The sequence below is a fragment of the Typopeltis vanoorti genome, chromosome 1 (assembly GCF_054136105.1).
Source record: "Typopeltis vanoorti isolate ZY-2024b chromosome 1, IOZ_Tvanoo_1.0, whole genome shotgun sequence".
Lineage (NCBI taxonomy): Eukaryota > Metazoa > Arthropoda > Arachnida > Uropygi > Thelyphonidae > Typopeltis > Typopeltis vanoorti.
Window position 1 is genome coordinate 181,222,539 of NC_143549.1, and position 20,080 is coordinate 181,242,618.

Genomic DNA, 20,080 nt, shown 5'->3' on the forward strand with positions numbered 1-20,080 from the left:
ATAGTTAAGTTGCAGCACATGGGTCTGGATGTCAGATTGGTCAACTGGATTCAGGATTGGCTGTCTGATAGGTATCAGAGAGTTGTGTATGGTGGAGCAGTTTCCAGGAGGCAGAGGGTTACAAGTGGGGTTCCACAGGGCTCATTACTAGGACCTATATTGCTTAACCTTTATATCAATGACATAGTCAGTGGATTGCAGGGGGATATTCAGTTGTTTGTGGATGATGTGAAGCTGGGAAGGATTATTAGTAATAGTGCAGATGTGGTAGCCCTGCAAGAGGATTTAAATAAGCTAGATAGATGGGCAAATGAATGGGGGTTTCAGTTTAATGCAGCAAAATGTAAGGTCTTGAGGTTTGGGAAATATCGATGGGATGCTGCATACTCTATGGGAGGAGTTATACTGGAGGAAGTAGGGGTGACAAGAGATCTGGGGTTGATGATTGATAGAAACCTGAAGTTTAGGGGACATATTGCAAAGGTGGTGAAGGTAACACAGAGGATTGCTGCTATTATGAGAAGGACACTGACCTGCAGAGATAAGAGGGTTATCATTCCGTTGTATAAGTCTCTCATCAGACCACACTTGGACTATTGTTCTCAGATTTGGTCCCCAGGATTTGAAGGGAATAAATTAACTGTGGAAAGGATACAAAGACGGATGACAAAGATGGTTTCAGGACTGTACAAGGATAGTTATGAGGATCGGCTGAGGGAATGTGGACTGCAGAGTTTGGTGGATAGAAGAAGGAGAGGTGATATGATTGAGACTTTTAAACTGTTGAGAGGTGGTTACAAGGTTGACACTGGGGAGTTCTTTCGCTTGGTTGAACAACGGGAAGGAGTGATGACAAGAGGCCATCCCTGGAAGTTACGAAAGGAAACTGTGAGCAAGAGGGTAAGGAGTGGTTTCTTTGTGTGGAGGGTGGTTGAGCCGTGGAATGCATTGCCTGATGGAGTGGTGGGAGCGAGAACAGTCAGTGAGTTTAAAGAGTGGTATGATAGACTTTGTGTTTCTCGGGGGGAAGGGGGACCTCCCCTCGATGAGTCTTGACAGACTTTATGTCTTAGGAAGGACCTTCCTCGATAAGTCTTTTGACTCCTTGGAGGCCTGAATAATAATAATAATAATGATCAATAAATAAATTTTGTATTGTGAATAACATGTACTTTTATCAGTGGCATTGCAAGCACATTTAGGTTGAGTGTGCTGTCGTGTGGCTTATGCAATCTGCACTACAAAATATACGTCTATTTGACCATATGATTGCATTTTTAACGATGTGTGAAAGTTTAGGAGTGCATAGTGCATCAGCATTCATCTTAATTGGTCCAATGGAATTAACTGTAGGATAACCTTGAATACTTTAATTTATCAATTAATATAATTTTAAATATGTCAAACATAAAGGTCAAATGAACAATAGCTATGCTTCACAAGCACCATTCATGTGAGAAGCACAAAGTGAGATTAGATTATCATTGGCAAATACTAGAGTGAGACATGGATAATTTGTATTTTAATACAACTTTTAAATACAGCCATATAATATGCACAGAAATCAGAGAAAGTAATCATTTGGGAAATTATTATTTTTCCGAATTGAACCAAATAACTCGTTAAATAACTGAAATAACTCGTTTAACTTACTTATTATGCACAAGTCCAACCTTATTGAACTATAATTATACAATCCTGAAAGATCTGGTAAAAAATGGGACATTCAGTACATTCCACTGTAAATATGGTCAAAAAAGTTATAAATTATTTATAGCAATTATAAATATATATTAAAAACTTGTCTGTATCAGTGTTTAAACACATCAGTTCACACTTCAGGCATGTAAAACAGATGAAACTCAGCAAACAAAAAAACAGCACCTCATGACAAATGACAATGCTCAATTGGATTGCTTCATACAATAACCAATCACAGCCACCAATGACTTCTGAGTACTATTGTCTCAGCACACACACCCTGCCTCACCTTCTGGGCCATTTAAAACCATTCAAATATTAAGAATTTGACACGCTGCATCATCTGCATATTTGTTTAAAGGGTTTAAACGTGTCAGTATTTCTGACTGCACACCCAGGCTATTAATGCAAATGTGATCCAATGTTTATGGGCTGAAAAGTATCCTCTTCATGAACCATTAGTATGTTGTGTTTAATTTTAGGAATCACATGAAGCCAGGAAACAATTAGGGGAGTCTTTAACAGGAATAAAGACAAAAATATAATATAGGTGATATTGCTATTCCGTGGGTGTGCACCGCACACCTAGCAACACCTGGAATATTTGTCCCTGATACACACACACACACACACACATTAAGAAAAGTCAAATTTTAAAAATACTTGTCTGTTTGCACATATTATACACTTACCAGCACTTATGACAGCAGCTATAACTTTCCAGAGAGATGAAGCTCCTTCTTTGTTTTCTGCAGATTCATCTTTATCAGAACTGCTGGACTCATCCCTAGTAAACAGAAACTGTGGAGGTTTAGCTGGTACAGACTGGGAAGACTTGCGTTGAGAGCGAACCACAGTTGGCTGGTTTCCTTTGCGTGATTTCTTTTTGTAGTCTTGGATGAGTTCTGAATCTTTAATATCACCAGTTTCTATGTCACTGCAGTCATGTAATGTATGATCTGGATTCAAATATAGCATGTAGAGCTGAGGAAGAAAAAAAAGAGTATTTTCAATTTTGCACTGAGGAGAGTAGCTGATAATGTTAATCAAAGAATTTATCATCACATAATTTGATTAAGACACCATTCCAGGTGTCACTTCTTTGTTCAGGGTAGAAGTAAAAGGTACTTAGCTGCATCCATATATCAAACATTGTTGGAAAGTATTAACTGAATACACTCTTTAGTTTCAATTGATTTTTCTCTATGAATTACTTAGGAAAAAATGGAATATGATTTGAACTGCATGTTCACTGGATATAATGATATGCTTTTTTTTGTTAAATTATTATGATGAACATTTTTTTTTTGTATGGGTGAAAACAGAGATTACCTTCCCAATTTTCATATTATTATTTATTGTAGTTATCATAATGACATTATCATACACTCAAGTGAGAGATCTTGTTCAACACTTTCCATCAAGGGGAGTCCACTCACTCAACACATTACATTGCATCACAAGTAGATGACATAACTTAGAGATGCCTGCTTGTTCTCTTTTCCCCTCTTTTTATATCTTGTCTTTCATTCTACATAGTCACTTCTTTATTATCATAATTCATTATCTCTATTGTATTCATCATCAGTATGAAAGAATTACAGAAAATTCAAAAACAATAATGTAAGCACACATAGTGGTTCTTTCTTTTAAGGTTACACGGTGATCAGCATTCATATTTAGGGACACAAAAACACACGTGTTGAACAAATTATTTTATTAATTACTAATAAAATAAAACTTGACGTTTCGACTCCTGTATTGAGGTCATAATCGAAAGGATACAAGTGTATAAGGAACCAAGCTACATGCTCTAGCCCTGTATACCGGTAAACTAAATCTACGTAGTTAATTAATCCTTTTCTCTAGCCTGACCTCTAGTGATTAAAAAAAATAAAAATAAAAATTAATAAAATTATTAAATAAAAAAATAAATACAACTACAATAAACTGCTAAAGTCCTCATGTATTAATATTCTTCTGGATTTGTACAGTTCTGATTATTATAATATGATTTCTTTCAGTTGCTGTTGAATGTTACAAACACTTCACCAGGTTGTCTTCTTGTAGTGGGATTTTTCTATGGCTAGTTTAGGTTGTAGATGGGTCCTCCACATTCTTGAAATGGTTAGGCCATCATTTTTGTTGAGATTTGGGTTGTGTTTGAGCATTTCACATGACTCTTTAAATTTTCTCTCAAACCATCTCAGAACTGTACAAATCCAGAAGAATATTAATACATGAGGACTTTAGCAGTTTACTGTAGATGTATTTATTTTTTTATTTAATTTTTAATTTTTGTTTTATTTTTTTAAATTAAATAAATAAATAAATAATTTTTTTTTTAATCATTAGAGGTCAGGCTAGTGAAAAGGATTAATTAACTACGTAGATTTAGTTTACCGGTATACAGGGCTAGAGCATGTAGCTTGGTTCCTTATACACTTGTATCCTTCCGATGATGACCTCGATACAAGGGTCGAAACGTCAAGTTTTATTTTATTAGTAATTAATAAAATAATTTGTTCAACACATGTGTTTTTGTATCCCTAAATCTATAAATATGAACACATAGAGTGGTATCTTTCTATTTATAGTCACAAGAGCACTAGATTAAAAAAAATTATACAGGTATCCCTCCATTAACGCAGTTAAATAATCCCTCGATGTTACAGAGTATATCAAAATCGTGTTAATCAAATCTAATAATCAATGGCAAAAATTACAATTTGTCCATGATCGATTACAGTATTAATAATTCGTTTTATATGGTACTCTTTTAGGAAAGAGAAAAAATGAATGCAAAGTAAATGTTTATTAAATACTTGTACCTACATTATTTACTGCAATTTTTTTATCAAAAGAAGTTATCAAGAGTCGTTTGAACAGTTTTAGTTTTTTTCTTATCTGCATAAATTCTACGATAACAAGCAAAATGACTCTCCAGACCTCGGCAAACAAACAATAAAACATAAAGAAAAACATTGCAAATATAATACATGATGGTACAAATTAAGTGTATATTGAATCCAACATTATTTCATAGCCGAATATAGAAACTACAACAGTTTCATGCCGAATATATAGAAACTACACGTTTCGGTGGATGCAAGCATAAGCAACCTTATGGGCAACTCATAGTAAAGGTGGAGTAAGTTCCAGATCACTTTCCTTAGTATTTTCCATAATGTAAAGCACATCTCCTAGAGGACATGTATGATAAATAAGTCTTTGGCTCTCTATTTCAGTAATACATGATGGTTTATTTATTTTCAGTTACAATCTAGAAATTATTGAACAAAGAATAAAAAAACAACAACTAAACCATACTATACTGACAATGGAGGTTGCGGTATCTCTCAGATACAATTTATTGTCAAATATCACAAAACTTTACATAACATGTGTTAAACCAAACTGACAGCAAAAAACAGTGACGAAATCACTCATAACATATGAATGCACAGCTACTCATGAATTTCAAGCTATATGCTGAATTGTGTAAGAATATTTATATTAAACATTTTGCATGTATCTGTCAAATCAGCTGCAAGTTCTGCAGGGTTAAAGGCGCGTTATTCAAAACTCTTGCGGCGTATATCAAGGAATCGCCGCAATTAATTTCACCGCGTTAATCAAATCCCACATTAAGCAAGGGATAATACCTGTAAATAGAATTTCTCATATTTTTGGCACAGAGAGTTCATCACTAAGTTCATATATGAAAGATGAAAAACCAAAACGCTTTCTTTGAAAGATGCTCAAATTTGTAGGTGCTTCAATGTAGAAGCTCAGCATTATCCCAAATGATCCTCTGGTCTAGTGTTATCAATTCAATGTTTTGAAAAGCTGAATTTCTAACATTTATTTGGTTCAATAGAGGATTGATGTTCAGAAATATGTTCTGACAAAGCAGCTAGTTTGCCAGAAATAAGAGTGATAGAAATTTGATACTCTTTTTCCATTAGCAACAGTGATTATACTTTATCCTTTGGTGAAAGTAAGAGGAACTTGATTTGCTTGATAGGTTTGTATGTGACTCAAAGATGGAATTTCTTTAGTATATATATATATATATATATATATATACACACGTAGGCTGTTCAATAAGTTATAAGACTATATTTATACAGAAAACAGATTACCTTTAATCGTCATCATTTACATGGTCTTTTTCGAAGTAACTACCGTGAGACGCGATTCATTTGTCCCAACGTTGCGTCCACTTCTTAAACACATGTGAAAGTCCGTTTTTTGAGAGTTCTTTCAAAACCGCCTCCGCAGCTTTTACACATGCTTTGTTGCTTTCGAAATGGCGGCCTCTTAGTGGTTTCTTGAGCTGAGGAAACAGCCAGAAATCGCACGGTGCGAGATCAGGACTGTATGGAGGGTGTGGTAGGATATCTATGTTGTTGTTCTGCAAAACATCCATTACACCACCAGCAATATGTGGCCTTGAATTATCGTGGTGCAATAAGAAGCCATTCTTCAGCAATGGATGCTTCCTTTTGACGTGCTGTACCATGTCCATAAAACATCCGCATAGTATGAGCCGTTTACAGTATTCCCGGGTTCTTTGTTGGTAAACAATGCCTTCGTAGTCAAAAAACATTATGGTCATAACTTTACCAGCCAATTTTACAGTTTTTGCTTTCTTGGGAGTAGGTGAAGACGGATGCTTCCATTCACTGCTTTGTTGTTTCATTGTAGGGTCATAGTGATACAACCAAGCTTCATCTGCTGTAATGATGCATTTTAAGAAGTTGTCGCCTTCTTGTTCCAGTCTTTCTTTCCATTCTGTGCACACATCCACTCGATGCTGCATTTGCTCCGGTGTCAAGAGTTTGGGAATCCATCGGGCGCAAACACGTTTCAGTCCCAAATGTTCCACCATGATTGAGTGAACACTTCCCACAGAAATATTCAGGACAACATGCAGCTGGCATACTGTAATTCTGCGATCCTCCTTGATGATAATCGCTGCTGTGTTGATCATTGTCTCTGTGATGGACATTGAAGGGCTTCCCTCATGTTCAAGATCTTCCACATTTTGCCTCCCTTCCTTAAAAGTTTTATGCCAGCGAAAAACACTTGCCCTCGACATTGCTTCATCGTGGAAAGCTTCGCATATCATGTTAAAAGTGTCCGATGCCGATTTTTGCAAACGCACACAAAATTTAATCGCATAACGATGTTCCAAGGACGCTTCCATTTCGACGACTTGTCATGGCTCGTAGGCACGCCGAAACAAGCTTGCATTTAGTCACGTGACACTCTGGCACATCAGCCCGTATACGCCATCTATCAACCTCTTTTGTTAATACAGACAGCAACATTTCTTTATTCCACAGAAATTAATATTCTGATGAGTGGTTTCGCGACAGTAAAATTAGTCTTATTACTTATTGAACAGCCCTCGTATATATATGAGCAATATTCTTTAATAACCAATGCCCTAAACAGCAATCTCCATGCTATTCTTAAGTGGATGAAGAAAACCTGGTGAATTTTAATTCCACCAAAACCCAATCATATTTCATTTCCAGGAAGAAAGACCATGCTTCTTCCTCTCTCTCTCTCTCTCACTTTTAAGAATATTCTTCTCACTAACCAGAATCAATTTTTTTCTTCTTGAGTTAACTCTCATATGTATGGGATGGGGCATCTAAGACCTTCCTCAGAATGCTCGACTGTATTCAGATACGAGCAACACGATGACTCTCTCAATGACACCCTCCAGTTGCTTTCCCATAGATGCTCTGCTGCTGCATTATATTGTCTCCTCTATAAGTATTTCCCTGTTCCACTGAACTGGCTGCTACCATCTCCCCACTTTTTTTTAATCATATACGATGAACAGCTAATGTTAGAGGTTTAATGGAGTGATATGCACTGAGATCATGTGAAAGGATTAAAGATATTTAATTCTTCCAATATTTCATCTCAGCCACTGAGACATCATCAGCAAGTACAATATGAGACGTAACACACACACACAAAGGCAACACAAAACTGAGTGGAACATGTGGACAAAAGATACAGTCATAACTGTGGGGCACTCTCTGTGGGCAGCTGTTAGTGGCCTAGGAAGTAAACTGGGATTTTGAAATAATAGTGATTTCAATATTTTGGGAATTTTAATGAAACCATATTTATTCAAATTAGGCTGATTTCTGAGAGGCTTTACAAATCAAAGAAAAAATAATGCATTTCTTTTATTTATTTTTATCTAAATTAAGTGGATATTAAATCCAATATCATTTCAAAGCCAAATACAGAAACTATAAACGTTTCATGTGGATATTGACCAGAGAGCTAACAGGAATACACCGTCGCCATAGTTTACCCTCGCCGAACCTAATAGGAAAGCACGGCTGCTAAAAGAGTCCATACATTACCTTCTATTGGTTCATTATAAGGTTTCACTAGTCTGACAGCTGTTTCAAACTCATTGGTTTTCATCAGAGACTAGGAAGAAACCCAGAGAGCCAAAATAAAGTATTTACTAGAATAAAGAGCCAAAAGGCTTCATTTCGGTGACGCAAAATTATCTAAATTAAGTGGATATTAAATCCAACATCATTTCAAAGCCGAATACAGAAACTATAAACGTTTCATGCGGATATTGACCAGGGAGAGCTAACGGGAATACACCATCGGCATACTACGAGTTACCCTCGCCGAACCTAATAGGAAAGTATGGCCACTAAAAGTGTCCATATACTGCCTTCTAATTGGTTCATCATAAGGTTTCACTAGTCTGACAGCAATTTTTGGCTCTTTATTCTAGTAAATGCTTTACGCACCAACCGAGAGTTCGCTTACAAAAAATACACCTCTCCAATGCTTCGAGTTCCTTAGCACAGGCAGTTTTTGCTCTCTAGGTTTCTGCCAAGTCTCTGATGAAAACCAATGAGTTTGAAACAGCTGTCAGACTAGTGAAACCTTATAATGAACCAATAGAAGGCAATATACGGATGCTTTTAGCAGCCGTGCTTTCCTATTAGGTTCGGCGAGGGTAACTCATAGTATGGCAACGGTATATTCCCGTTAGCTCTCTGGTCAATATCCGCACGAAACGTTTATAGTTTTTGTATTTGGCTTTGAAATGATGTTGGATTTAATATCTACTTAATTTAGATAATTTTGCATCACCAAAATGAAGCCTTTTGGCTCTTTATTCTAGTAAATATTTATTTTTATCTTTTATTTACATTTATTGTTTATCTTACTATATGTTTTGCTCAATAGATTTTATTTCAGAATAAATTTGGGCATAATGGAGACAAAAAAAAAAATCCGGAGTTGCAAATAAAAAAAGAAAAGAGGCAAAAGAACTTGAAAAAGAAAAACTGAGAGGGCAGCTAACTAAATTTCTCAAAAAGTCTGAAGATACAAAAATAGCATATGAAGATAACAAACAAGATGAAAATGAAGTGAAGCAACATTCCACAAATTCTGCGGAACTTTGTATGCAGCTATCAAATACAACTTCCAATTTTGATTTATTAGAATCATCGACATCAGCCATAAGCGACACTACAGATCTCCAAACCAGTTTTAATTCAAGTCAGCAACTTGGCCTGCAATTATTAATGGTGATATTCGAAAATCTACCCTATATATATAAAATCATAAGCCTTTTTATGTCATGTTTTGAAACTCAGGGGCTACCTGAGTGTCGAGTCGTCAAAATTCGAGTCATCAGAATTCAAGGAGAACCGGCCTACCAGTCCAGAACTCGGGTACCACAGGCACCGGGGGGGGGAGCGGACCCCTTTTGAAGACTCGACACACACAGGATACCCTAGGCACCAGGGGGCAGACCCCCCTTTCGAGTCTTCAAAATTTGAGTCATCAGAATTCAAGGAGAACCGGCCTACCAGTACGGAACTCAGGGTGTTGAGCACCATAAGTGCTAGGGGGTCCCCCTTTTGAAGAATCGAGTCTTCAAAATTCTAGTCATCAGTAATGTACTTTGTGTGATTTTTGAAAAGAAAGTGCATGTGATTATTTTCTGGCTATTTTTGTCAACTGAACATCGGAAATAAATGAGAATGACTAACTATAGTGGATTTGTAATGTTTATGACTTCTTCTTGACTTGAAGAGTGAACCCGTGTTACTTGGAATTTCCTCCATTAGAAAATTCAAAGTCAACATTTCAGTTGTTTCCAAGATATACCTGCTTATGGATTTAGATATACTGCTGCTGTTTGAGAACAACTTTTTCTGCTTTTATGAACAAGATATGTTAAATTGCATTACATTCCTATTTGAAAGCTAATTTTAAAATATCGCAAAATTATATTCATTAGTATTTCAAAAGAATTCGCACTTGAAAAACGAAACAATTTATTATTATTATTATTTATATAGTGCTTACTTCAATAATAATAATAATGTTGTTTCTTTCTTCTTCTTTGGTGCATCAATCCAAAAATTGATAAATATAGCAGCACATCACAACATTCTGTCTTGTGACTTCCTTTTTATCTCTTCATAACTCTTAGCGCCAGTTAGCATCATTATGTTATATATGAAATTCTTGGTCTGCCTCGTGGCCTCTTTCCTTCTAGAGTCCACTCCATTATTTCTGTAATCAGTCCCCCATGCCTCAAATGGTGTCCAATTAGGCTTTTTCTTCTCTTATTGATGTGTTTCATTAATGACTGCTCTTCATGAACTATATTCAGAACTTCTTCATTACTTTTCTGTCCAACTAATTTTCATCATCTTTCTCCAACACCAAATTTTAAATGCCTCCAACTTTTTCATGTCTTGTTTTGTTAGAGTCCAGGCCTCACAACCATATAATGCAATGCTCCATATGTATGTTTTCACTAGCCTTTTTTTGAGCTGGATGCTAAGTCCTTTACTGGTAAAAATGTTTCTTCTGTTCTAGAATGCTTTTTTTGGCTAGGATTATTTGTGCTTTAATATCTGATTGGTTTCTTCCATCTTCTGTGATAAGACTTCCAAGATATTTAAAAAAAGATATCTGTTGTAGTAGGTTATTATTTATTTCCAGGTTTATTTTCATTGGATTTGCTTTACTTGTAATTAATAATTTTGTTTTCTTATAATTAATTTTTAGGCTGTACTGTGTGAAAATTTCTTCCATCTTTGTTAGGGTGGCTTTCAGTTTGTTTTTGTTATCAGCTAAAACTGCTATATCATCTGCAAACCGTAGCCAGCTAATATCAATTCCATTTATCTTAATTCCAGTTTCTATTAGTTCTTTCAGTTTATTTATTGCATCTTCAATGTACAGATTAAACAACATGGGTGAAAGAGAGCACCCCTGTCTTACACCTCTACGTATTTTTGCTATTGCGGTTTTTGTTGTATTGCTGGCGGCTTCTATTAGGGCTTCTTGATGCTTGTAAAGATTAAATATGAGCCTTCTATCTCTCCAATCTACATTTATTGTTTTTAGGAGGTGAAAACATTTGATTCCAGTCAATACTATCGAAGGCTTTCTCCAAGCCAAGAAAGACTATCAAAATATTTTGATTCTTCTCCAATCTTCTTTCAATAACTGTTCTTAAAGCTAGGATTGCTTCTCGTGTCCCCTGCTGTTTCCTGAATCCAAACTGGTCATTGCCAACATATTCTTCAACCGTCTATGTTAGTCTTTTTTGTATAATTTTGAGTAGTATTTTCGAAGCATGTGATATTAAGCTTATTGTTCCATGATTTTCACTTGTTTGCATTATTTACTTTAGGAATGGGTATGATAGAGCATTGTGTAAAATCTTTGGGGATGATCCCTGTTTCATAAATATCCTTTATGATCTTGAAAAGGTATGACTTAGTTATGTTTCCTGAGTATTTTATTAATTCTGAAGGGATGTTATCAGTGCCTGGTGGCTTATTGGCTGACAATTTATTCAGTGCCCATTCAAATTCATCTTTTAATTATAGTTGGACCAATTTCTTCCATATCAAGTCTTGTCTCATTTTCTATAGCCTTGGCATCTAGATCTTTTCCACTATATAGATCTTCTAAGTACGCCTTCCATCTTTCCGAAATTTCTTCCATATCTATAAGTATGTTCCCCTGTTTATTTTTGATAATTGTACTTCTTGTCTTGTTTTGCTGGCTTATTCCTTTTATAATGTTATAATCTTTATCGATTCTTCCAGTCTTTGTTAGATCTTCCATTTCTTTACATTTCTCTGTATACCATTGTTCTTTTGCTTCTTTACACTTTTTATTTATCATATTTTTTATATGTTTATATTTGTCTTTGCTTTCTTCCTTTAGGGAGGTTTTGTATTTTCTTCTTTCATCTATTAGATCTAGAATGTCCTGGGTGATCCATGGTTTTTCTATTTGCTTCTTCCTTAATCCCATGCAGTCATTGGCAGCCTTGATGATTGAAATGAGTCTATTTTTCCTCTATGTTTTTCTTTTCACTCTCTCCAGTTTTAATGCTTTCATCAGTTTGCTGTTTATAGTTTCTATGGTTTTCCTCTGTTTTCAGGTTACTTATGTTCCATTTGGGCCTTTTCCTTGGTTGTGACAACTTTTTAAATTTCAGATTACATTTCAGTAAAACCAATTTGTGGTCACTATCAACATCAGCTCCCAGGTAACTTTTGCATGATTTTACTTCATTTTTAAATTTATTTGGTACCTTCCTATATCTCCTGGCATTTTCCAAGTATACCTTCTTCTTTTTGGTACCTCATACCAGGTATTAGTAACGATCAGATTGAATTGGTGAGAGAACTCCAAAAGTCTATCTCCTCTTTCATTTCGGCATCCAAGTCCATACTTTCCCACCTCTCTACCATTTTTGCCTTCACCAATGACTGCATTCCAATCCCCCATGACAATAAGATTATCTTCCTTCTTGGTCAGCTTGATTAGATTTTCAATATCTACATATACTCTCTCAACTTCATCATCGCTGTGGTCACTAGTAGGCATGTAAGCTTGTATTATTATAATATTTGTTGGTTTTGCTTCTAGTTTTACCATTATCAATCTACTACTACATTTTAAGTTAATTACTCTTGTATTCTTCCCCATTCCGTATTGAGAACCACTGCGACTCCATTTTTTGCTGTCTCATCACCTGAATAAATGATTTTGTAATCACCACTCCAAAAGTCTCCGGTTCCAGTCCATCTCATTTCACTAATTCCCAATATGGCTATTTTTAATCTATCCATTTCTCTCTTCAAATTTTCCAATTTGTAGTAGGGTTCTCACATTCCACGTCCCAATGAATGTACAAGGATTTCACTGGTTTACGACCTGGGAAGCCTTGCTTCTTCCCCTGCTGTGCACAAGTATTGAGCCATTGTGCGCTTTATTATCTTTTAGAATGTCCATCCATATTGCTATCTTACTAGGGAAAAATAGAACAAGGTGGTATCCTCCTGCCTTCTTTGTCCAGCAATAAATTAGCACACTCAGCGTCTCTAGAAGGCTCAGTGTGCTAGCCGTTTCTCATTCCTCATGATTATCCGCTAACCACAGTATCCTTTACGGCGTTGTCACTTATGGTGTCACTTACAGCCCAACTTCCAGCGGGCTGTAACTTATTTAATGGCGGTTACATCTCGCCATGTCGCATCCCCGTCAGTGGAAATGTGTGGCTTTTTATAGAGATAACCATGCCACTGTCTATCTCACCACTTCCTGTTGGTAGATGCCGTCCCATTGTCCACGACTGCTTATTCATAGGTTTCCCTGTTTATTTGCAGCTAACCTCTGTATCCAGAGTCCATTCCTCTATCTGTAACCCGGGTACGCGCTTGGTAGCATGGGACCCATGCCCCAAGGTTGTTTCTTTACCGTTGTAAAATAACCTTTAGTGGGTGGAAGCAACATAAATAAATACATATATATATATATATATATATATATATATATATAGGAGGAAATTATCTGAGTCATGTCTTATATGGAATTGATTAAAATTTTATGATTGTTTTGAGTCCGTGCGGTTAGCCTAGGGGCTTTGCAACCATATGCCTGGGGAAGGCATATGGTTGCGAAGGAGCTTAAGGATCTTCCTCAGCCATAGCCAAGTTAGCCGGTCTTGGGGGTGGACAGCAGGGTTTTTTCTGCCAGTTTATCTGGGGATTTTCATCCCACAAGCAGGCAAACCAGACCCGTGAACACACAGGCTACAGTCATAAAAAATATGGCAAGGAAGGCAATGGGAAACCACCTTACGTCATTATCTCCCTAGTAATCAGCTGCAACCCTCTCTAAGAGAGGAAGCCACAGAATCATATCAGATTGTTTTGAAGTATTTTACCCCCCCCCCCAAACGACTGCTTATAGCAACTGAATTATTATTATTTCAGGCGACTCCAGGGAATCCTTAGACTCATCGAGGGAGGCCCTAAACATCATGTCCACACAACTATATGATATTCTCACAGTACCTATCATACCTTGCCTTGAACTTGCTCACCGTCATAGCATCCACAACAGACTCTGGCAGCTTATTCCACTCATTTACCACTCTAAAAGTAAAGAACCCAGCTCTAACACCCATGCAAACCCCACTCTTGCCCAGCTTCCATGGGTATCCCCTAGTTCTCCCACCACCAGTCCTGATCTCAAAAATATACTCTGAATTAATCCTATAGAATCCCTTTAGCAATTTGAATGTCTCAATCATATCTCCCATTTTCTGCCTATCAACTAGTTTCTGCAACCCACAAATCTTCAACCTGTTCTCATATGGTTCATTCCATAGAATGAACCATATGAGAACAGGTGTTAGTCACTCGCCTCTGGATCCTCTCCACCTCCTCCCCATCAAGAAGGAATCGAGGTGACCAAATCTGGGCACAGTAGTTGAGATGAGGTCTTATCAAGGCTTGGTACAGAGGTACAATAACTTCATGTCTCTGCTCGTCAAGGTATTTTTCAACAACCAAGTGAGTTGATGAGCTGACTTAGCTACTTTTGCAATGTGTCCCCTAAACTACATCTCCCTATCCACCAACACTCCCAAGTCGCTGGCCTCATCAATCTCCTGGAGTACAGTTCCACCAATGTGGTATACTGCTGCTAATCTTTTCACCCCAAAATGTATAACCTTACATTTTGTCACATTAAATTGACATCCATTCTCCTTAGCCCAGAACTCCAATCTATCCAAGTCATCCTGCAAGATTTTGACATCTTCTGCATTCACTATCACCCTACCCAACTTTGCATCATCAGTGAACAAATGAACTGTTCCACTTAGATCCTTCCCAATATCGTTAATGAACAGATTAAACAGCAGTGGTCCAAGAACAGAACCCTGCGGCACATCACTAGTCACAGGCCGTCTTTTGGACTCTACTCCTGAATAAACTACTCTTTGATATCTCTCCATCAACCACCCACCTATCCATCTCACCAACCCTATATCCATTCCCATATGTTGTAGTTTACGGATTAGAATTCCATGTGGTATCCTGTCAAATGCCTTTGCCAGGTCCGGCAGTATCACTGTAAACCCATTACCCTTATCCAGTTCAGCCGTCACCTTGTTATAAAACTTGAGCAAGTTACTGAGGCATGATCTACCCTTCACAAAACCATGCTGTCCCCTGTACGGTATCTCATTTTCATCAATTCATTCCTGTATTTTTTCCCTTGACTACTTTCTCCAATACCTTGACAATGACTCCTGATATGCTGATCGGTCGGTAATTTGCAACCATAGTCTTGGATCCTCCCTTATACAGTGAAACTATTTTCTCCTCTTTCCACACCTTCGGGACTAAACCAGACCCGAGACTCAGATTAAACAACATGGTCAAGGGCACTGATAATTCCTTAGCCGCTTCACGCAAGACCCGTGCCAGTATACCATCCAATCCCACAGATGTATTCACATTAAGGTTCTGTAATAGACTATTCACCTCCACTTCATTCATCACAATTCCCATATAAACTAATGGTTCCTTCATTTTTTCAATGTCACCACCTGGATGATATACTTTTGCAAAGTGCGTACTCAGTAACTCCACTATAGCGACTGGTTCAGTGACCTCCTTACCATCGTCATTCCTTAAAATCATTTTGCCGTGTACAGTTTTTTTCTTGCTTGCAGCATATTGAAAGAACTGTTCGGGATTCTCTTTAGCTTGCATAGCTAGTTTCCTTTCATAATCCGCTTTTTCTTTTTTTACCACACTCGTTACCCTTCTGGGCTGCACTTTATACCGTCGTGTGCCTGCAGGTCACCGCTTTCTTTAAATTCCCTCCACAATTGTTTCTTTTTTTGCAGCTCAAGCTTAATGTTGTTATTCATCCATTTAACCCCTACTTGTTTTACTATTCGGACCCTAGGTATACAATCAGCCATAACCTCCTGTAAATGCTCCTTGACCACTTCTCATGCTCTATCGACTTCCAGCCCTTGCAGTTGTACATGCCATGGCACTGATCCAAGCAATCTCCTAAGCTTGTCATATTATAAATAACTGCGTTCTTCTAATTTTGTATTTCATACTTTTAAAAAAAATATACACTTCACATCTGATATGATTAAAGATTTTCATACTATTATCTATGAAGTAAAGTCATCAAAGCGTGTCATTCATGCAATCTGTGAAGTATTATATGAAATTTGATTTGAATAAAAATAACATAATCTGGAACGTCAACAGCCCATTTTTTTTCCCCCAACATATTTCAAATAATTATCTTAACTTAAGTTCTTCGAGACCAAATAAAATGTACTGTTGACTAAGCGATTAGACAAAATTAGCACAAAAAATGAAAAATGACATTGATTCTCCAAGGTAATGCAATAATCAAGTGAAGAAAGCATGCAAGGATTTTTTATTTTGTCCTGGCATTAAAATTTGTGCAATAAAAGGAGAAAACATAAAATAAAAATAATTCCAAAATTTTAAAGCTGTCCAATATAACTAAAAGTCCAGTTACCCAGCATAGAACAAGTGAATAAGTGCCAAATTGCACTTATTCATGTTCTTTCAACAGATAGCATGCATCTTATCCAGATTTTGCTGGATGTATATAGACGTCCTGTCCAGTTGGGATGTTAATATATGCATTTTTCAAAGTATACAATTTTACATAAAAATATATGTGTTTTGATTTTTTGACCTTTAAATCGTGACTACATTCAAAAAAAAAAGCAAGGGGCACTCAACTTAAAATTGCATCGGGGTGCCAGGACCCCTAGAGCCAGCACTGGTTACAAGTCCCATATTGTATTTTCTGATGATGTCACAGTGACTAAGATGAAATATTGGAAAAATTAAATAATATTTTTAATCCTTTCTCAAGTGCTGTTTCACTCCATTATGCATCTAACATGAGTTTCTCCCAGAAATTAAGCCTTACCACAAGGATTATGATGAACAGCTGTTGGTCAACCCATATACAGTTCAACTCCAAACTCATCAAACAAACGTTCATCCTTTGCCTTCATTCCCTACACCTCTACTCTTTCATCTGCTGCATTTACCATTATCCAAATTCGACCATCTGCAATCTAGCCATCCAAAGAGTGAGGCTATCTTCCTTGGTGACCTCAATGTCCACAATTCTAACTGGCTTCCCTTTCAACACCACTGACCAAGCTGGATGTGAGATAGGAATCTTTGTCGCAAGCAACAAACTAACGCAAATTGTACATCTACCTAGAACCATTTCCAAACTTGCATCCTCTGGCACTACTAAGATGCCAATGGGATGACTTCTGGAATTTCCACTTCACCTTTGTTTGGTATAACTATTGCTTCTGCTCATCCAACTCCCTAATACCTACCCCAAATGAGTAATGGAAATTATCCTCATTGGCATGAAGGTCTTCATCCTCCATTCTGCACAAAATCCTCATCCTCTTTCCAAACTGTGGTTCAAAAGAAAGAGTATCAAAGCAGTTGAAGAAAAAAATTCAGCTTACATCACTAACCCCAGCTTCATACTCTGCCTATACTAAAGCACACACACAGCAGATTTGAATCTGATTTCATAAAAGTCAACAGGAAAAAACTTGTCTCCTGTCCAAATGGGCCTTCTGGTCCATTCTGACTGCTGGATGTAACTTCTGCTCTTCTGCACTTCCACCTCTCTCTAATCCTGATGACATTACTGTTATTTCACCCAAGGATAAATCTGACTTCCTAGTAGCTCTCTTTTCCTTAACTACTGCATAGATAACCAAAGTAAATAGCTTCCCACCTTACCAGAATTTGAGCACTGCATGCCTCTTATAGTTTTCCAACAAGGAAGACAGAAAATTACTAAATAACTTGGACACTAAATTCTTCTGGTCCTAATGGCATCTCCAATTGTTCTCAAACATTGTGCTCCAGAGCTAACATCTATCCTGTATCATCTCTACAATCTATTATACAAAGTTGGTACTTATCCCAATGCATGAAAACAATCACAAATCTAGCCTACCCCCCACCCCCCCCAAAAAAAGAGAGACAGTAGTCTGCAGTAAAAACACTGACCAATCACCATCACCTCAGTCCTTTCTAAAATAACAGAGAAAGCCATCAAAAGCTAACTTCCCCACTACCTAGAGGTCCACCAGTTAATCAGCAACCACCAGTATTGATTCTGCCATTCAAAATTCAAGTTGACTTCTTAGCTTACATAGCTCACAACTGGACATGTGCTATGGAAAGGTTCAGAGAAACTTGTGCTGTTCTCTTGTCCATGTCTGGCACATTGAGGCCTCATAAACAAACCACCATCCTTTGATCTACCTGTCATCCTCTGCATCTGGGCTGCCATTTTCATCTCTGGCCACTCACTGTATATTATGGCAAAAGCTCCCTTTCTTTGCCACCAATGCAGGGTACCTCTGTCCTATTCACCTACTCTTTCTCCTGTACATAAATGATACTGTCAATCACTATTAATCTTATCCACAGCTTTGCAGACAATAGCACTCCATTCACCCTACTAATTTGATAAACGATGCAGTGCACAGACATCCTAAGCATCAAGATCATATACAACCAGTGCCTTAAACATAGATCTATATTATTATTAACACCAGAACTCCATGGAGTCTAAAGATCCTTCATTAGGAAAGGACAATCTCATCATCTTCAATGTGACCAAAATGCAGTCTTGCCATTTCTCTTGCAAAAGAGATACATAAGATCTGACATAAGAGAAACAAAAGATTTGACAATATTGGAGTCTTGACAGATAATCAATTAATTTAGAGAAATATTGTATACAGGAAGTTAGTAATGATGTAAACTTTTCATGTAGTATACTATCATAATATCTTGTCCCTCTCCTGGGGGACGGAGTGCAATTTAAGAATTTGATAATGATGATGGTAACATGAGGAAGAGGTGAGACTGTGAATAAGGGTGGGGGGAATAAGCTAAGCAAATATACACAGTCCATCTTATCCCAACAGTGGTGATTAGTCAACATATAATTCATCTGCTGTTTCTTTTTTTTAAATTTTTTTAAAATTCCTTTTCCCTCCTCCTTCAGTTTTCCTGTTACATACATAAAATCAACATTAACATATTTTGTTTTTAGTTACATGCATAAATATGAAGAGCTCACTTATGAAATATATGCAGCTCTCTGACACAGGATTGCTGTCATATTGAACAGTAGTTTTTTTTTTTTTTTTAATCTTCTTAAGGTTTCTGCCTGGTATGTGATGAGAAACAGTTCTAAACAGCTGTGAGGTCAGTATGACCTTAACCAAAATCACTAAAAATAAAAGTGCAAATATGCAGGCTTTTGGAAGAGCTTATATCTTTTAAACAGTGCCAAGAGTTGTATTCTCTTAAGCTCTGTGGTCTATTTTTCTAAGTTTCAGTTCATTTGGCCATGAAATAAGGTTACATTTATAATAAAAGCTTTTTGCATTTTGAAGTTTGGTATTTCATGGAATTCATGCTGTTCAGATGGAAGTGGGTAATAATAAATGTGTAAACTTTCCTATTCATCATTATCAAGAAGGATTTATTTTCTTGCTCAAAGAAATAGTTATTTCATACTTCATTCATCCTAGATATATGAAGAAATCCAGGGGGATAATTAAAGCTAAGATGAAAAATTGGTTAATTTTCAGCTTAATTTATGGAAATATTGTTCAAATAAAAGATAACGAAGCATAATTTTTACCCTTTCTGACACAGACGTTTTGATATCATCTTCTTCATTTTCAAGGATATTTTTCATCCAATCAAGAACCATATCACAGAGATGTTTCTCACAAGTCGCATCCATTTCTTCACTACTATTTTGAAGAAGTTCTACCTGAACTTGTGGCAATGCCAAAAATTCTTTAGTCTTGACAACCTCAGCAATCTAATGTTAAAGTAAATATTAACAAGTAGTACATTTAAAGAGAGATAAAATAGTAAAATTTAGTAATCAGAGAGAG

General features: G+C 36.7%; 1 protein-coding gene across 1 annotated transcript in view; it reads right to left on the reverse strand.

The window, feature by feature from the left end:
* Window positions 1-20,080, reverse strand: part of LOC150110685 (influenza virus NS1A-binding protein homolog) — a 281,744-nt gene that overhangs the window by 78,744 nt on the left and 182,920 nt on the right. The window contains exons 7-8 of the mRNA XM_090404830.1: window positions 19,819-20,004; window positions 2,394-2,685 (exon numbers count right to left, since the gene is read on the reverse strand). Coding sequence (XP_090260956.1) covers window positions 2,394-2,685; window positions 19,819-20,004 — 478 coding nt within the window. The remainder of the gene's footprint in view (window positions 1-2,393; window positions 2,686-19,818; window positions 20,005-20,080) is intronic.